Consider the following 17,143-nt stretch of genomic DNA (forward strand, 5'->3'; position numbering starts at 1 on the left):
GTTTTTCTTATTTTAATTTATTTATTTTTTTAGCAGCAGTAGTGATACTCAGAGCAAACCAGGTGTCATGCAGATGGTGTTGTGGGAGTTTTAACACAAGCAGTGAGGAGGAAAAATATATGTCAACCGTGTGTCTTTTTTTAAAAGAGTAATTTATAGAAGGCACAACAACAAATTACACAGCAGATATGAGAAACTGGGAGGTCAACTCCCAAAAATGGGCATTTGCCTGAGTGAAGAGTGTACAAAATTTGTCTTAAGATTTATTTTTCTTACTATGCAATTACAATGCAGAATTGCGCTGTTGAAATCCAAGTGTGCTTTAAGTCATGCAAGTCATTCATCCAGTTCCCCGTTGTGTTTTTGAGTTAAAAAATGTCTAAACTGGACAGAAAATTTGATGTGTTATTGAAATATTGGACAATTAATACCTGAACACCAACTATAAAGTCTTAAAAATGCAAACATTTTAAATAAATGTTTGCATGCTTATTTAAAGACTTAAATAAGCAATACTTAGCCTGGTGGGGGCACAAGTAAAGCCTGATGGCCCGCCAGGCTTATAATGCCCTGGGGGAAACCCTGGAAACCTTATAATGCTGCATTTTACATTCTGCTGATGAAGTCGATGGATTAAACAGACAAAATAAATGGCCATTTTATTAATTCTTGTTTTAATGGAATGATTCAGGAAGATCTACAGTTAAAGGACAAAGGCATGATATGGATTTAGGGCACAAGTCGGTCTAAGCTACTTAGAGGCTACAAGCCTGTAGTTTTTGGTCAGCAAGCTTCAGAGACACCCATGTGTTGAGCATGGAGGCCCTCAGCTTGCACCACACCAGGTGGTTGCTCAAGCCGATGATCTGGGCCGCAAACTGAGCCGCAGCATCAGGAGAGAGGATCGTGGAGCAGCCCAGGCCTGTGGAGGACACGGAAGACAAGAAAGCTTAGAGGCTGTGACAGATCAACCCACCTCTTGTTAATGGTACAGCAAACAGGACGCCGAGTGCTCTGCTCACCACTCGGCAAACGGAGGGATGACCAAACGTCTTGTGCTCCCCAGTCTGGAGTGAGAGGGGGGCAGTTGATGACGGGATAAGCGGTGTTTCCAGACATCACCGGCCCCAGGCCGTTACTCCTGCCAGCTACAGCCACGAATATAGTAGGAACCCCGTCACCTAGGGGTGAAAAATAAGTTAAAAAAAACAAAAAAAAAAACACATAGGGCAACACCTATCAGTTAGCCCTTTCATCATAAGAAATGCATACCTTCATATTCTGCTTTAATACGGAGGGTCTCATCTGGGCCTTTGTGAGCAGACGTGACCCTCAAGATGCAGGGGAGTCCATAGGAGGTGCAGGCCTTCTTGATTTTCTCACAGTGAGCCATATCAGAGGTGGAGCCCATCAGAACAACCACCCGGCCGCTGGCTTGGGGCTCCAGGAGGAGCTACCAATAACACAGGGATCAAGACCCACATTAAGCACACTGCAGGCGTTAATGTTTAAGAAGAACACCAACTAGTGCTACAGAGTACTATACAAGAACAGCAATCTGCATGCTCATGCTTCTGGTCGTGTTTTTTCATATTTTCCCATCCACTTGAATTTCAGAAAGACAGTCATTTTCCAAATGGCCGCCGTTTGACTCTAAAAGCAATTATTGCCATAAACTGTTCCCTATTTTTATGACTTGGATGTCAGTGGATAGCTGTGACCACCATTGACAATAACCATTACCAATTATAGTGAAAATATACATGCTCCACTATAATCATTTTGAAAAATGTCCAGAGAGAAGAAGAAAAAAAAAGTAAAAATCAAGAAAATATACATGATTTGTATTGCTCAAAATATATAGGCTACGATTTGACACTAAACACTTTCACCTAGTTGGAAAACGTAAAATCATTTCCCATGATGACAAAGGTGGCCATCTTGAAAAATCAAAACATCATCAGTAAATATGATTTGTGGGTCCAATTGTGTACGATTTGCCATCAAAATTACTTATCTGCTCAGGGATCATCTTGGAAAATTGCTGCCATCTTGAATTTCTTCAGTGGCTAGCATGTGAAAATTTTTGCTGAAATATTCAACCATCTGCTGCACTAAACCAAAGCATTCCTCAGGTACTGATATCAAGTAAATCCTACCTGGACCCTTTCAGAAACCCACTCAAAGTTCCTCTTCACCATCTGCATTGCTTCTGGAGTAACTTCTTTCAGGTCTCGATACACCTGGGGGCGGGGGGAGAAACCCAAAACATTTTAGCCTTTACAGTTCATTGAAGGTACGTCATCATACAATAAAGACGATTACAGTTTCTGACCTGCTTATCTTTCTGCTGGCTCCGATCGCCAGCCGGCCAGAGCCTCCACGAGTCGTTGTCGATGACGTCAGAGAGAACAATCTCCCGTGTTTTAACATTCACGCCAAACTCGATCTACAAAGATTTAAATAGGAAAATAAAATAAGTTCTGTTGTTGGGTAGAGTAAATAACCAGCAGGGGGGGGACTACCTGCCTTCATGTCCACCAGCGTACAGTTTTGAGTAGCCCAAGCCTTCTCTAGAATCTCAAAGATGGCCACTGTGCTGCGGTTCATGATGTCCACCTCACACTGACCGATGGTGAGCCCCGCCAGGCTGAACTTGGCCGCCAGCACCTGCTCCTCGGACCACTGAGGATCGTTGTTGGCGTCGTCCTAAAGAGAACAACAGTCATTCAGCTCGCACCCATTTACAGACGGCCGATTTCAATCATCGTGAGCTTTCGCGCTTACTTTGAAGAACATCTCCATCTTCAGTGGGGTGAAGCGGTAACCCTCTTTGACTCCCGGGTTTCTCTTCAAAAAGGACCCAGTTGCCACTCTGCGACACACCCACTCAATGGGAATCATCTCGCAGTGGGCAGCGGTGAATGCAGTCTCCGAATGTTGCTGCACAAAGGCAGTCTTAATGCCTGCAAAACAAGACAGATGTTAAGAAATGCTCCTGCTTAACGCCAGCCTTAGACTTTAGAAATGTATTCCAGGTTTTTGAAGGAGTTCCAGACATTTTTAATGTTCAAATTCAACACTTTTTCAAACTCAGAAACAGCAGTAGATTCTTGACCATATTTTTCAAATTTAGCATAAGTGTGAAAGTACTAAACAGAAAATAATATGTATGTTTGTATTGCCTTAAAAACACAAAACTTAGATACATCAGTAACTATACGAGTGAACAAATGTATAAAGGGATGGAAGGGCATGACAAATGAACGTCTGTACAAATGGTTCGTTCCAAATGGCTAACTCAAATCTATTATTTAGATGAATGGAAGAATGGGCAAAAACAAAGGGATGAGTGGCTTGGTTAGGGCAGATCTAATTTGTCATTCCTGACATATAAAATACACCAATAAACTTCCAGCCTTTCCAGAGCAGTTAGCAAAAGATGATGGCCTAAAATGGCTCAAACATCATTACAAGAACTGATTGGTTGATTGTTTAAACAGAGAGAACTTCAAAAAGCCATCAGCAGTGTAAAGACAGGCTCCATCCCTCAATGCAATTCTGCTTAATTAGAACGTGACTGGCCCAGTTCTGGTGAATTATGAATAAGAAAGTCACAAGACGGACCCGACTGCCGCTTGATTTACACACACCAGACTGAAGAGGCACATGGCAGAAAATTACCCAGTTACTTCTGCGTAAAGGCAGAGAAAACAAGTGCTTTGGAGATAAATTCATTCGTAGCTGTACTTTGTCTTTACAGATAGCAAATGCCTGATGTTACCGCAGGGCAAACATGTCAAAGCCAGGTGGTCTTCTTTGTCCTTAGTGGTCACCTTACTGATCTCTGGCCTTTCCGTTCGGAATCACCCCAGTATTCATGGCAATCGTTAGTACTCAGCTGCTAATAAGACTAAGGTTGTCGCAATAAGCAATAAATCGCTTGAAAAATTGAAAAAACAAATTCAATAATTTCCCTTTGCCTGATTTATTGTTTCTTCTGTCCATTGCATGGGTGTCAACCAGCCCTTTTTTGAATAAGACAGTTTTGTCTACAGAAACTTCATAATTAATGTTATTTATTTATTTTAGGTATATAAAATGTCTTCTAGTTCTATTGCAAAATGTTCATTATAATTTTAATTTTATTGATTTGAGAATCTGCCTTTGCATTCTTATGCCATAACCATTACATTACTTGAAAATGGTCTCTAAACAACAATATTATTGTGTATTGGAATAAATTCTGTGACAATTTATCGTCAAGCTAAATTTGTTATCGTGACAGGTCCTAATTAAGGTAGTTTTTCTTTGTACTGTCAGAGAGTAGGTGGGATGAATAACGATCATATTCCTGAAATATCTTGAGGAATTTGTGTGAAACTTGCTTGAGGGCAAATGTGACACATCTGCACCAGCTCACGCTGCACCCTGCAGCACCAGCACCTCTGGGTTCACAAACGTCACCAAGTCCTCACCAGATTCCTGGAGAAGTTTGAACACGCAGCAAGTCGTCTTGTTGGCGATGGCAGCCTTGCCCTCCATCTGATCTTTCCTCGCTGCATTCCCAGCGGTGATCTGGTCTTTGGACTGCACCAGAACCAGTCCCGGCTGGTCCACCAGCTCGAAAATCTGCTTTGTCTTCCCCTCACTCAGCTTCTGGCCGATGTTCAACTCTGAAATCACGCACAAGAGCGAAAAGAGAAATCAAGCTGGTGGCGTTTAATAACTAAAGCATGAATTGATTGTTCGTGCAGTACCTGTGCTGGAAGCCATCGCGTTGGTCGGTCCTAAACTGTCCTAGAGTACAAGCCAAAGAAAGTTGTCAGGAGCAGCAGCAGGGAGGCGTGCAGGCATGCAGCAGGAGAGAGGAAGAAACCGAGCCCTGTCTTACGTTCACTGACAGCCAATCACAGCCTTCCACAGACTCCCTCAGCCAATCACAGCAGCGTTTTGCGATCACGTGGGTTCAGGATGCTCCAACACATAATTTTAAGGAGAAAAACTTTGGAGTGCCACCATTTTTAAGTTCGATAAGACAATCGATCTGTTGAAAACCAGATCAACACGAGACGGCAGGTCTAGTGACCAAGCAGGATAGTACAAACACTTGTGTTTGTGATCAAATCCGGGTTTATTCATTCATGATAAGAGTTAGGACGTCTTGTTTCTTCGGTGAAAACCGTCTCAATCTTTTTTTTTTCCTTCCTTACCCTTGATTGAATTAGTGTGTTTCGGCCTCGTGATGGCGAGTTAAAAACGGTGTCAGCTGACCTGTTTTTGTTCGCCACGTTGTGTCACACAAAGCACGTGTTCACTCAACAGTGTACGTGCACGCGCACGCTGCTTCGCTCGGTCAGTTCGGGTTAACGGGGTAACCGGTGGACTCACAGCGTCGAGGCCAGCATGGAGTTTGAGGAGTCCGGTATTGGGGAAGAGTGCGGGGTTTTCGGCTGCGTGGCTGCCGGAGAGTGGCCCACGCAGCTAGAGGTGGCTCAGGTTCTCACTCTGGGACTGGTGGCGTTACAGCACAGGTAAGCGTCGTGAAGGTTTGCCTTGAGTAACGGAGGATAACTTATCTTTTGGCTAATGGCTCTCTCTTGACTGGCTTTCCCCCCCCCCCGTGTCAAGTTCAGGAGAAAAAAATAAAAATAATAATGCAGGCACGGTTACCTAAACTCAAACCTGTAAATATTTAATACATTTAAAATTTGCTATTATTTGTGTTAGAGTGTTTGTGTGACGTTTTGAGTCCACTCAGTATTTCTAAGTAGAAACTGCGGGTTTAAAGTCTGTAAAACATTTAAAGCTACTACTCAGACTTGTTTCTTTAAAAGCCATCAAAGTACTTTATATTTAGGTTTTCGCATACAGTACATGTGATATTTTTATTTTGCCGGGAATAGCTATTTAAGCAATGTAGAGTCTACCCTCTCAAAAACAAACTTCCAGGTGGACTTGCCTCTGATGACATCACATAAGGCAACTGATCAGTATTGTGCACATCTTTTGCATTTTTGCAGGGTTTTTTTAATGTTAATCTTCATTTATCAATTAAAACTTTATTCTACAAAAGAGTTTCCTAATTTCATGTAACCACTTCAACATGTGTGATGTAATTCACACAAAGAAAGAAAACTGCAGGATTGGTAGGGTTTGTCTACGTTTGATAAATTAATTGATGAAATTCTAATCTTTTTTAATGTCATTAGTTCATTTCTAACAAGTTTCTAAGGACATCTTCTCCACTTGGTTTGATTTCATCTCAAAAAGAAGAGAAAATAAAAATTAACTCATAATTAACACAAAATTTAAAAGAAATTGTAATGAGTTTTTAAAATGTGTTTATTATACCTAAGTGACATATAACCCTTTTCTGTGACAGAAACAGGAAGCCAAAGTGTGCTATGTATTGCCTCAGGATTAAAAAGCTCTGCTTCATAGTAAGCTTGACTTGATGCAGTTGCGGTCCTAGGATGAATTGTGCCCTGGACAGGCTCCTTTTGCAGTCTCCCCCCCCCCTGCCTCCTCACACACACACACACACTTATCTGATGAGGGCCATTATATAAGAAAAAAGATCGAACTCTGTAACTAGTGTGCAGTAATCCAGATATTGTGAGTATCAGTACAATTTTAAGCTAGAGATGGTTAAATGGATTTCCACTAACTGGACACGCAAATAATCCATAGAAAAACCCCTTGAGATGTGCTGTGATAACATCACTTTTCTTTTCCTTTTGCTACAACCTCAACCATCAACACTTCTTTAATTTTACTAAGCTGATATTCATTCATAATACAACCTTGAATGAGACACAATGAATGAGAATCACTGTTGGCTGAAACATCATTTTCACTTAATTAAAAGTTTTAAATCAATGTTAGATTTGCATATGATTTAAATCAATATCATGACTAATGTCCTTCAAAATTACATTTCATAGTGCAGGTAATGACCAGTAGTGGCAAAAATAGGAATTAACACACTTTCTATTTGAATTATCAGCCTGTACTTGAGAAGTTGTTTTTTTTTTTTACTGTAAGTGACATTGGTTTCTAATGATTACCTGTGTTTTCGGGGGTGGATTAGAGTGGGCCATGGAGCAGACGGATTTGATCTTTATTATGGGAACATGCTCCTGCTCCTCTTTGCACAGTGCCTCCACCTGAGCACGGCCTGTATTCAGTAGTTTCGCTGGTTTCTGGTATGTGGAGTCTGAAAGTAAAAACATCGGCAAGCTCTGATGTCATTACTGTCCTTCATACATAGTTTGCGTCACAGTCGACCTAATCTGGCATTGTGTGTGTCTTTTGTTTTTTTCTTTTTTTCTTTGTTACTACAATTATATCCTCATCTTGTTACCAGCCTCTGTGTAGCAAATCACGGGGACGGAGCCCTCGCTTATTCAAGACATGGGACATGCTCAGTGATGACAGAAAGGAGGAATTTTTAAAAACCTTGATCCACAGCTTTTCTCTTCGTTCCTCTGTTTGCTGGAAAGTTGACGTCTTTTCCCGCCAGAGTCTCAGAGGGGCCTGCAAACACCAAGCAGCAAAAACAGTGAGGAAGTAAACTCAACAGCTTAATTTGTTTTTTTAAAACATAGTTTTTTATGCTTTTCAGGATATTGATACTGTGAATGTTTCAATAAGTTGGTGCATAATTTTAAGTCTTGAATATTGGGGATATGTTTGGACTAGTACCTCATGCTAACATTAACTTTATAGTCAAAATTAGCATTTTAGCTAACGTTACGATAATGACGGTGGTAAGTTGTTAATATTAATAAATGGTGATGATAGAACTGTTTAAGTTAAAATTTTAGCCTTCACACTATTGTTACTCAATTAAATATGTTAGTGTAGGTTAATGCTACGAAAAGTCATAATAACATTAACATTTTAGCTCATTTTGATATAAAAGCTAAACTATAAACTATATGTCGTGAATGTAGTAAGTCAGCATGTTAAATTGTTTGGACTTTTACTTTGTAGATAAAAGTCCAAACCCTACCGACCCTATTTTAAGGTCAGTGTGTAGAACGCATTACTTTATTAAAGCAATGCAGTACTGACATTTTATTCTATAACAGATAAAGATATTGAGGGTAAAGTGCGGCCTCGTGTTTATGGTTGGTTTAAGTCCCTTTTTCTTGTTTAGCTAAAGAACTAAAGGTCTTTTAATAGTAATTAGACAAATTATGATCAGCTCACTCTTTGGGGTGCGATGTTGATCCGACTGATGCTCCCTGATTTCTCGCAGCCTCAGATCATCAGTGTCTATGACTAGGCCAGAATCACTACGACAAGTTTTCTCCTCCACCGCTGCTCCTCTGCTTGACTTTGCTAAGCAAACGTCAACCCGACGCTTTTCCTCACAAATCTGCAAGACTGGGAGTGGGCCCGAATGCGAGGCGTCAGCAGCCCCCCTGGCACTTAGCGAGCCGTTTGGGGCGTGTGTCATGATGGCGTCCACTTCATCATAAAACCTCATGAGGCGCTTCCGCTCAGCTTTGTCCGTCTTGCTCCTCTGAAGGGACCGGTAGAGGTACTTGAGGTTTTTGTACTTGGTGTGGCACTGCTTCCAGTCGCGTTCAATGCCTTGCTGCATGAGCCGGTTGGAGATCTGGACGAAAATGTCCCTCTTTCTGGTCGAGCTCTCCAGCTGCTTGCACACGCGTTCATCGGACCACACCTGGATGAGAGCTTGCACCTCCTGGTCGCTCCAGTTCCGGCCAGTGTCCGACACCGTGACCACGTGGAACTGGTCTGAGCTTGGGGAGTCTGCTTGTGTCAGATGGGCCTCTGTGGTGCAGAAGAACAGAGGTAGTAAACATCTCTTTGATCCAGAGTTCTTGCACATTTCGCTGTGTTACAAATTCATAATTTTTGGGGATTATTGGTTGTTTTTAACCAACTTAAATGTATAAATCAAAAAATTTATGGCAAATGTGTTTACCAACTTCCTCGTTAAAACATATTTGCAAACAAAGGATTTTCATGTTGAATACAAATTGTATATATTTTGCAGTTTTGGCTTAACATCAGCTTTGACTCCGTTCTTCGCAGAGTCTGAATACTCCAGTTAATGATAATCAATTTACTAAATTAGATGACAATTACTTAAAGAATTGAGTCGTCACAATTAATCTAATTTACTGTTTCAGTCTTAGATAGATCATGGAATGTTGTTGGATGGATAAATTGACACTGCATGGAACAGATGATGGAAATGGATGAACATTGATTGGTAAACGTTCAATGGACAAACAGACGTATAGGTGAATACATTGTGGAGAACAATGGATGGATGAATACACAAATGAGCAAACGGTTGGATTTAGCACACAGGTGGATGTTGGATTTTGAACAAATATGGATGGCTGTTGGATGAATGGATGGATGAAACCTTTAGGTAATGTGAAGATGAATGAAGGTCAGAAATGTAAACATCTTCCTTGTATTACACAGTGAATTGGATTGAAACATTGGTAACACTTTATTTGAAGGGGTGTGCATAAGACTGATATGACACTGTCATAAACATGACATAACACCTGCATTAAAAGTCCATTAAAAGTGCCAACTTTGCATTATTTTGTAAATAATGACAATTTAATGCAAAGTTGGCATTTTTAATGGACTCTCAGTGCAACTTTTAGAGCAACTTTGTATTAAAAGTGTCATTATTTACCGAATGACACTTCATGACAACATTCATAAACATTCTTAAAGACTTCTTCATGTTCATGACAGGTGTCATGTTAGTCTTATGCACAGCCCTTCAAATAAAGTGTTACCGAAACATTACATCATACCTGTGCCTCTCCATTGTGCTTCTATGTCTCCATCAATATCATAATCATCACTGTTGTCGTCTGAAAATATATTACAGAAAAATTAATTTTCCTGAATTCGATTGTATGGTGTGTAATCCATCAGTAATGCCCACCGTCTTCAATCTCAATGATGATCTCGTTGTCTGACGTCGTGATGGATCTCGTGTTGCCCGGCGGTGTCTGTAGCTGGCCCGCCGTCGCATCTCCGTTGTATAGTCTCTTTTGCATCTCCTCTGTCCCATTCTCCAGTCCCTGGTTGAGCAAGATGGCTTCCACCTCTTCAAAAAACTTCATATACCTCCCAGGGCCCCCGGCGCCGCTGCCCGCGGCGGCGTGGGCGCTCTTTGCCGTCTTGTAGTCGTACTTCAGGTTCTTGTATTTGGTCCGACACTGCTTCCAGTTGCGCACCACCCCGAACTTCCTCTGCATCTGGCGGGCCATCTCCTGGAAGATGCACTTGTTGCGCAGCGTGCTCTTCAGGCGCTCGCGGACGCTGCGGTCGGCCCAGACGCACAGCAGCGCCCGCACCTCGTCGTCCGTCCAGTGGCGGCCGCCCTCTTCGGTCACGTTTGGTGTGAGAGGAAGACTGGGATGCATTCTAGCCTTTATTCCTACAGACACAGACATTTTTATCTAGGGATGAACCGATCCACTTTTTTCACTGCCTATATCTGAGGTTTGGTTTTGGCTGATGTGTACCACTACAGAAAATTAGTGCTGAACTGACTTAAAACGTTTCTTTTTTGTAAACATAAACATGTACTGCGTTACAAATATATTTGATAATTCTGCACTAGTAACACATTTAAATGCTGCAATAGCCTCACAAGCTTGGTCAAACAAGTAAAAACAGCACAACTTTGAATTTGTTCAGTCAGTTCAATGAGGAGTACAACAACTTAATGTAAAATAAATAAAAACAATAGGTTCACCACCTTGGTCAACCATGTAATAATAAACTGTAACAAACTTTCTTTGAACTAGTAATTCTAAATATAATGCAAAATAAAAAACCATGAGCAAAAAGCATAGAATTAGACTGAATAGATCTGCCCTTATATATCGAGCACATTGTCACTGATACCTGATCTAGAATTTTCTAAATCAGTGCAGCTCTACTTTTACATTTGTTAAAACTTTTTTTTTGAATTGGGGAAATAATTCAGCTTTTAGAGCAAGCAGGCAAAAACAAACAAAAAAAAACTTGTATAACATACTTGCTCTTTAAGCAAAGCTGAACGTCTTAGGCAGTGCTACGGTTTGTGCTAACCCCAGATTTACCTTCATTCATTGGCACTGAGACTGAGGAAATGTAGATGGCCTCCACCGGCCTTCCATCCAGTCCCGGGGCAAAGCCGGCTGACGTGCCCGCGGCCGCGTCAGCCCTCCTGCTCTGAAGTCCCAGACTCCTGCTCTTAGCCTGACACTCCCTCCAGCCGCGCGCGACGCTGAGCCGCCTCAGCCGCTCTGAAATCAACTCGAACGTGCCCCTGCTCTCTGCGCCGTGCTGAGCTCCAACCTCATCCCACACTGACACGAGAGCCAGCACCTCTGCTTCCCCCCACGGCCTCTCCGGCGAGCCGTGCTCCTCCACCACCACCTCCCCGTCTGCCCCTCTTTGTCTCTCTGTTCCTCTCTCCATGTTTCGAGCTGACCTGGAAACGTTTTCGTTTCCTCGGCCCCCCCTTTCTATCTTTTTTTTATTTTTTTTTTTGTCTCTGCTGCCCGGTTCCCTAGGCAACCAGGCGGTTAAGCCTGAGAGCAACGCCTACGTGCTGAAAAGCAGCCTCACCACTGGCTTAAGCTGTGTGCAGAGGGGGCGGGATCAAGTGTAATCTGAGAAGCAGCTTGGTGAAATGGACTGAAACTGCAGCAAGACGACTCTCCATGAATGGCAGCTCCGCAAATGAGAAGCTCCTTTGTTCTGTTTTTTGTGTGTGTGTCCCCTCCTCCAGCTCTGGTTCCTCTTTTCTTCTTCATTGCTTAAATCAAACCGGTTTCAACCGCCTCAAGGCGCATTATCAGAGCTGAGTTTGTTGGAGCATGTCCGGTCCTGTTGGAATCTTTTATCAGGACTCCATCCTAGCAAAATTGACGATTTTGTTTTTGCTTCCTCAGAGGTCAGGAAAGTGCTGGGATTGTCACAAGCAATGGAGCCAGTCCGCCTACATACACGAGCCACAAGGTGAACGAGTTGTTTAATTCACACACGCATCAAACGTGGCCTCAGATTGCACACATGACGTTCGGTTTATACGTAAACGCTTCACCCTGGATCACTTTAATGGCCGCTCGGGCCTCTCCTGGTTTGTTTCTCACTCGAATAATAATCTGATTTCAACCAATGATCCCTCTCTGCATTTCTCAGGGCATGGGATTAGTGAGCACCGCTTTCCCACCAGAGGCTCTGCTCAAGCTCCGCTACGGGAACCTTGGCATCTGCCACACGCGCTACTCGACGACCGGGTTCTCGGAGCTGCAGAACTGCCAGCCCTTTGTGGTCGACACGCTGCACGGCAGGATCGCTGTGGCGCACAATGGAGAGCTGGTCAACGCCCGCGCCTTAAGGAAAAAGGTGACGACGAGCATTATATGTTATTTGTGATTAGTATTTATGCTTTAGGCATAAATACATTTTTCCCTCTCATTTTTTCACTTACTTGCTGATTCTATTCCAGCTCCATGGTTGTTTGTAGCCACTGCATTCACAGAGAACCCAGTCTGACATGAAGTTGTTAGTTTGACAACAAGCAATTTTCTCTTGGGGATCAATAAAGTTTATTCTATTCTATAAAGCTGAGTCTGAGTTGTTAAAACACCGATTATGTTTTATAAAAAAATCAGTGGGCAGTATTATGTAAAATTAATGTTTTTGAGCTTTACGTCATGTTATATCGTCAGTCCCTCATCAAAACCATGCCTAAAGTGTTGCATTTATTTCTTTATGCATGTCTGGGAAATCCTTCAATCTCCCATGGCAACCATTCAGCTGTGCAAAACACCTGAGTGGACCTAGCATTGCGTTCAGACCTCCTGAGCTTTTTTTTTTTTACTTTCTGTGTCACAGAGCAGCCCTGCCCCATGACTCCCCCACTCAGCTCCTTCAGCAGCAACAAGCAAACACCTGATGGAACTGCACATCTACTGAGCTCTTTATACGAGCTACTTCTGAGTGAAACACTGGCAAAAACTTTGTTAAAGGGTTAATTGAGGAGGTATGATGTGATGACATCTTGGAGGCGGAGTTTCAGAAAGAGCAGGAGTTTCTTAAGGAGACAGAGACCCAATTTCACGGCATTAAATTACAAAATCAAATTTCTTTTAAGTCATGTTTTATATATGTAGCATTTTTATAACATAGTTACTTCAACCAATAGATGTGATTCTATGTGCCTGAAAAACATATAATACTGCCTCTTTAACGCCTATCAGGACAGCAGCTTTGAGCACGTTTTGCGTCTAATGCCCCTAGTCTTAACTTTGTGGTGCAGGTAATGCGCCATGGAGTCGGTCTCTCCACCAGCTCAGACAGCGAGCTCATCACCCAGCTGCTGGCGCTGACTCCGCCCATGGAGGAGCTGGACACACCTGACTGGGTCGCCAGGTGACTACCAAGTCCGGACGCTGCCGAAATGCACCTTCTCGCATTATTTCCTCACCTGACTTTTAGTTTTCTTCTATTGTAGAATTAAAAACCTCATGACGGAAACGCCCACCTCTTACTCGCTGCTGGTCATGTTCAAAGATGTCATCTACGCGGTGCGTGACCCGTATGGGAACCGGCCCCTCTCCATAGGAAGGCTTGTTCCCATCTCTAGGCTCCACAGTCCAGGTATTTGAGTAGATTTTGCTGTTTGATTTTCACTTGTTTAGAATATTGCTCTAATTGAGTTGTGAAACTGGGAGAAGTGAAAGTTTAGTCCAGGCTGGCGGGAAGCCAGTTGAAGATCTCTAACAAAGACATCGGATCAGCATTTCAATCATGGTGTCCACGTCTTTCCCCTCTGAACTCATTTTCTTACAAACACGAGGTTCAGCACCCTGGGATTTGATTTCGTCAGAGGTCAGAAAGCTGCTGGTGGATGATTAACTTGACTCTTTGCTCCCTGGTTAGGTGCAGGAGAAGAGGACACTGAGGGATGGGTTGTGTCATCAGAGTCCTGCAGCTTCCAGTCCATCGGAGCAAAGTAATTGCTTTTAATGTTTCTCGATATGTCCATAACTCTGGTCTGTATTAGTTTCTAACTTTTCCAAGTCCATCTCAGGTATTACAGGGAGGTCTTACCAGGAGAAATAGTTCAGATATCCAGGTTTGGAGTGAAATCTCTAAGCATCGTTCCTCGCCCTGAAGGAGACCTGCCTGCCTTCTGTATCTTTGAATACGTTTATTTTGCCAGACCAGACTCCATTTTTGAAGGTATGAATATTTCTGTATTAAGCATTAAGCCGCGTATAATTGCGTAAATTGGAAGTACGAAAAAATACATTTGTTTAATGAAAACATAAATTTAGAAAAAAGAAGAAAAAAAACTCATGTTTTTTAATTAACAAAAAGTTTCTGCGCTAAGGTGGTTTTTCCGAAGTATCGAAGTTAGTGTATTTTGCAAAATGACAATGGAAACACTTTTTTTCGCATCACACAAGTCATGTGATCAAAACCAGATGTTACTAGTGGCGGAAAAGATAAAGAAGATGACAGGAAGTTGTTGACGCGGTATGCTTTTTTTTTTTGGCGTGAACAAACTTATTCATGTGATTTTAATTGCGTTTCCATGGAAACGCCACAATTTTGTCGACATTAGGGGAATATCGAAAACCTTTTGCGCACATTTGTAATAGAAACGCAGCCGCTGTGTAGTGACCGGATATTACCGCACCGCAGGGCAGATGGTGTACACCGTGAGGCAGCGCTGCGGCCGCCAATTAGCCATCGAAGCTCCGACGGACGTAGACCTGGTCAGCACGGTGCCGGAGTCCGCCACCCCTGCTGCTCTGGGCTACGCTCAGCAGGTCAGTCCGCAAATCATCTGCTCAAAGATGGAAACACATCAACACTCACAATAATATCTCCCTGTCGTCCTTCTCCCAGTCCGGCCTCCCGTACACGGAGGTTCTGTGCAAGAACCGCTATGTGGGAAGAACGTTCATTCAGCCAAATACCCGCCTGAGGCAGCTGGGAGTGGCCAAGAAGTTTGGGGTGCTGACCGACAACTTCGCAGGGAAACGAGTGGTGCTTATTGATGACTCCATCGTCAGGGGCAACACCATCTCCCCCATCATTAAACTGCTGCGGGAAGCTGGGGCGACAGAGGTTGGTTTCCTGTTGTTGGAGCAACTGCTGGGGTTGATGCAGATTAGTTTATAGTGTCCGTTTAGTCTTTATTCTATTTATTTACATGGAGATGTATGCAGTGAAGTGTTACCAGCGTGGCTCTGTTATTGTAGTGTTTCTATTTGTATTAATGAAGCTCTTTTTAGATCATTTTAAAATTGTGAAATCAATAAATCAAAGGAAATTATAATAAAATAAGTTACAGATGAGCGTGGATAATTTTTTTCCACATTTTTGTTTTTTAGCTCTGTATGAGTGTAGTGCTTTTACACTTGTGCTGTAAACAATTTTAAGCTAAATAAACTTTGCTAAATACAGACTTTTGCCTGACAAAAGAAGCTGATATCTTGATAATAATCAGGAATTGTTTTCTTTAATTCCCTGAAAAAACTACAATAAGCCATTTTTTTCCAGAAATCATGAGAATTGATTACATTTCTTATGAGAGGATTGTTTACTTTCTTCCATGTTTTTTTGTTTGTTCTTTGAAAAATTATTGCCATCTTCTAAATAATCAAAAGAATGGATGAAAGTACAAATTTAAGCCTCAACTGAAGTAAAGATCAAGTTAAAGAGAAAAATAATTGAAGACATTTTAAATGTCGAAATCTGAACTCACCGAATTTAAGTGTGAAGTTTAAACAAATATATAAAAACATTTTTTTTATAAAAGTTACATACTGCAGCTTTCAGTAACTTGCAAGCATTTATCTGTTAGAAAAAAATGAGAAAACTCGTGTTACAATGCTGGGTGGATTGAGTTTTCTTTCTACAGCACATTTGATAGACTAAACATGCCAACTTTTTTTAATCCCCACATATAGAATAATTAAAAAGCTAGAAATTTTTAATTGTGAGCAAATGCAGTCCAGATATTTGTTTCATTCCACTAAAATCACACGTAAATTGATCTCTATTAAAAAAAGGCAATTTAATTTTTACCCTTTCTGTGCAGTCAATCTCTGAGACATGACGTCTCATTCTATAAACGACGATACACAACGAATCTCATCTTTTATAACTAAAGTATGAAGTGAAAAAAAATCACTGATAAAAATGGCACTCACTACTTTTATGTAACTTCAGTGATGGTGACTGAAGACTCTTGTCTGTGCAGGTTCACATCAGGGTGGCGTCTCCACCCATCAGGTTCCCCTGCTACATGGGCATCAACATCCCAACCAAAGAGGAGCTCATCGCCAACAAGCCAGAGTTTAAGGACATCGCTGGTTATATTGGTAAGGCTTAATAAATATACAGTATATGTCTTTTTTTTAAATACATGAACGTGTTTAAATGTTCGTCTCTTCTCGTGCTCGTTCTGCTGCGCAGGCGCCGACAGTGTCGAGTATCTGACCGTGGAGGGACTCGTCTCTGCTGTCCAGGAGGGAATCTCCTCCTTCCAGAAGGAGAACGTCAGCTCCCACAAGGAAGTCGGCCACTGCACCGCCTGTCTAACTGGGAAATACCCAATAGAACTGGAGTGGTAACTGGGACAGCAGCAGCATAGTGGGAGGACTCAGTCCTGCCATCTGAAGGAAAGAAACTGTTCCACAGCTACAGTGCAGGCATTTCTGCAGTCTCTGCTACAAACTTTAAACTGAAAATTGTCACCTTCCTAAAATAATGGTTTAAGTAATTTTTTGCCAAGTGATTTTTTTTTTGTCCAAATCGTCTTTTGGTTAAAAAAATGACTCTCACCACTGTTTTAGGAAGGTGACAAAATACTGCTTTTGGTTGAGCTTTACACTACTTTTCCTAAATCACTGGATGTGTGATTAATTTTCTAAGCACACTAATAACTATGTACATTTGTTTCCATTGCATGTTTAAACATCAAATGTGTTTAGAAAAAAAAACATTGTATTCCAAGCATTTTCATATCAGAGCATTAAAATGTGTAAGAAACACAACTGGAGACCAAAAACAATTAAACTCTCTTACTCAACATCTTTAAATTGAATTTATT

The 17,143-nt window shown here is 41.8% G+C and overlaps 2 protein-coding genes across 3 annotated transcripts; one reads left to right on the plus strand and one right to left on the minus strand.

Annotated features, from left to right (window-relative positions):
- Positions 1 to 644: 644 nt before the first annotated feature.
- On the minus strand, positions 645 to 14,973 carry paics (phosphoribosylaminoimidazole carboxylase, phosphoribosylaminoimidazole succinocarboxamide synthetase). 2 transcript variants are annotated; one of them, XM_015058070.1, is made up of 15 exons: positions 14,902 to 14,973; positions 9,956 to 10,453; positions 9,822 to 9,881; positions 8,218 to 8,808; positions 7,462 to 7,539; positions 7,071 to 7,219; positions 4,761 to 4,800; positions 4,479 to 4,676; positions 2,788 to 2,966; positions 2,530 to 2,709; positions 2,336 to 2,449; positions 2,160 to 2,243; positions 1,273 to 1,453; positions 1,023 to 1,181; positions 645 to 922 (listed from the first exon to the last, which is right to left on the minus strand). In XM_015058070.1, exons 2-15 carry the CDS (start codon positions 10,437 to 10,439, stop codon positions 756 to 758), a joined length of 2,664 nt encoding a protein of 887 aa, XP_014913556.1. In that variant the 5' UTR covers positions 10,440 to 10,453; positions 14,902 to 14,973; the 3' UTR covers positions 645 to 755. The 2 variants fall into 2 exon arrangements, with proteins under 2 accessions (XP_014913556.1, XP_014913548.1); XM_015058062.1 differs by lacking the exon at positions 14,902 to 14,973 and adding an exon at positions 11,124 to 11,898.
- ppat (phosphoribosyl pyrophosphate amidotransferase) lies at positions 5,214 to 17,119 on the plus strand. The gene is made up of 11 exons (XM_015058103.1): positions 5,214 to 5,534; positions 11,961 to 12,027; positions 12,211 to 12,417; positions 13,334 to 13,446; positions 13,529 to 13,674; positions 13,957 to 14,029; positions 14,108 to 14,259; positions 14,725 to 14,852; positions 14,932 to 15,153; positions 16,292 to 16,412; positions 16,507 to 17,119. Exons 1-11 carry the CDS (start codon positions 5,407 to 5,409, stop codon positions 16,662 to 16,664), a joined length of 1,515 nt encoding a protein of 504 aa, XP_014913589.1. The 5' UTR covers positions 5,214 to 5,406; the 3' UTR covers positions 16,665 to 17,119.
- Positions 17,120 to 17,143: the final 24 nt, after the last annotated feature.

This window comes from Poecilia latipinna, unplaced genomic scaffold, assembly GCF_001443285.1.
Source record: "Poecilia latipinna isolate Pla-1442-1.1 unplaced genomic scaffold, P_latipinna-1.0 Scaffold63, whole genome shotgun sequence".
NCBI classification, from domain to species: Eukaryota; Metazoa; Chordata; class Actinopteri; order Cyprinodontiformes; family Poeciliidae; genus Poecilia; species Poecilia latipinna.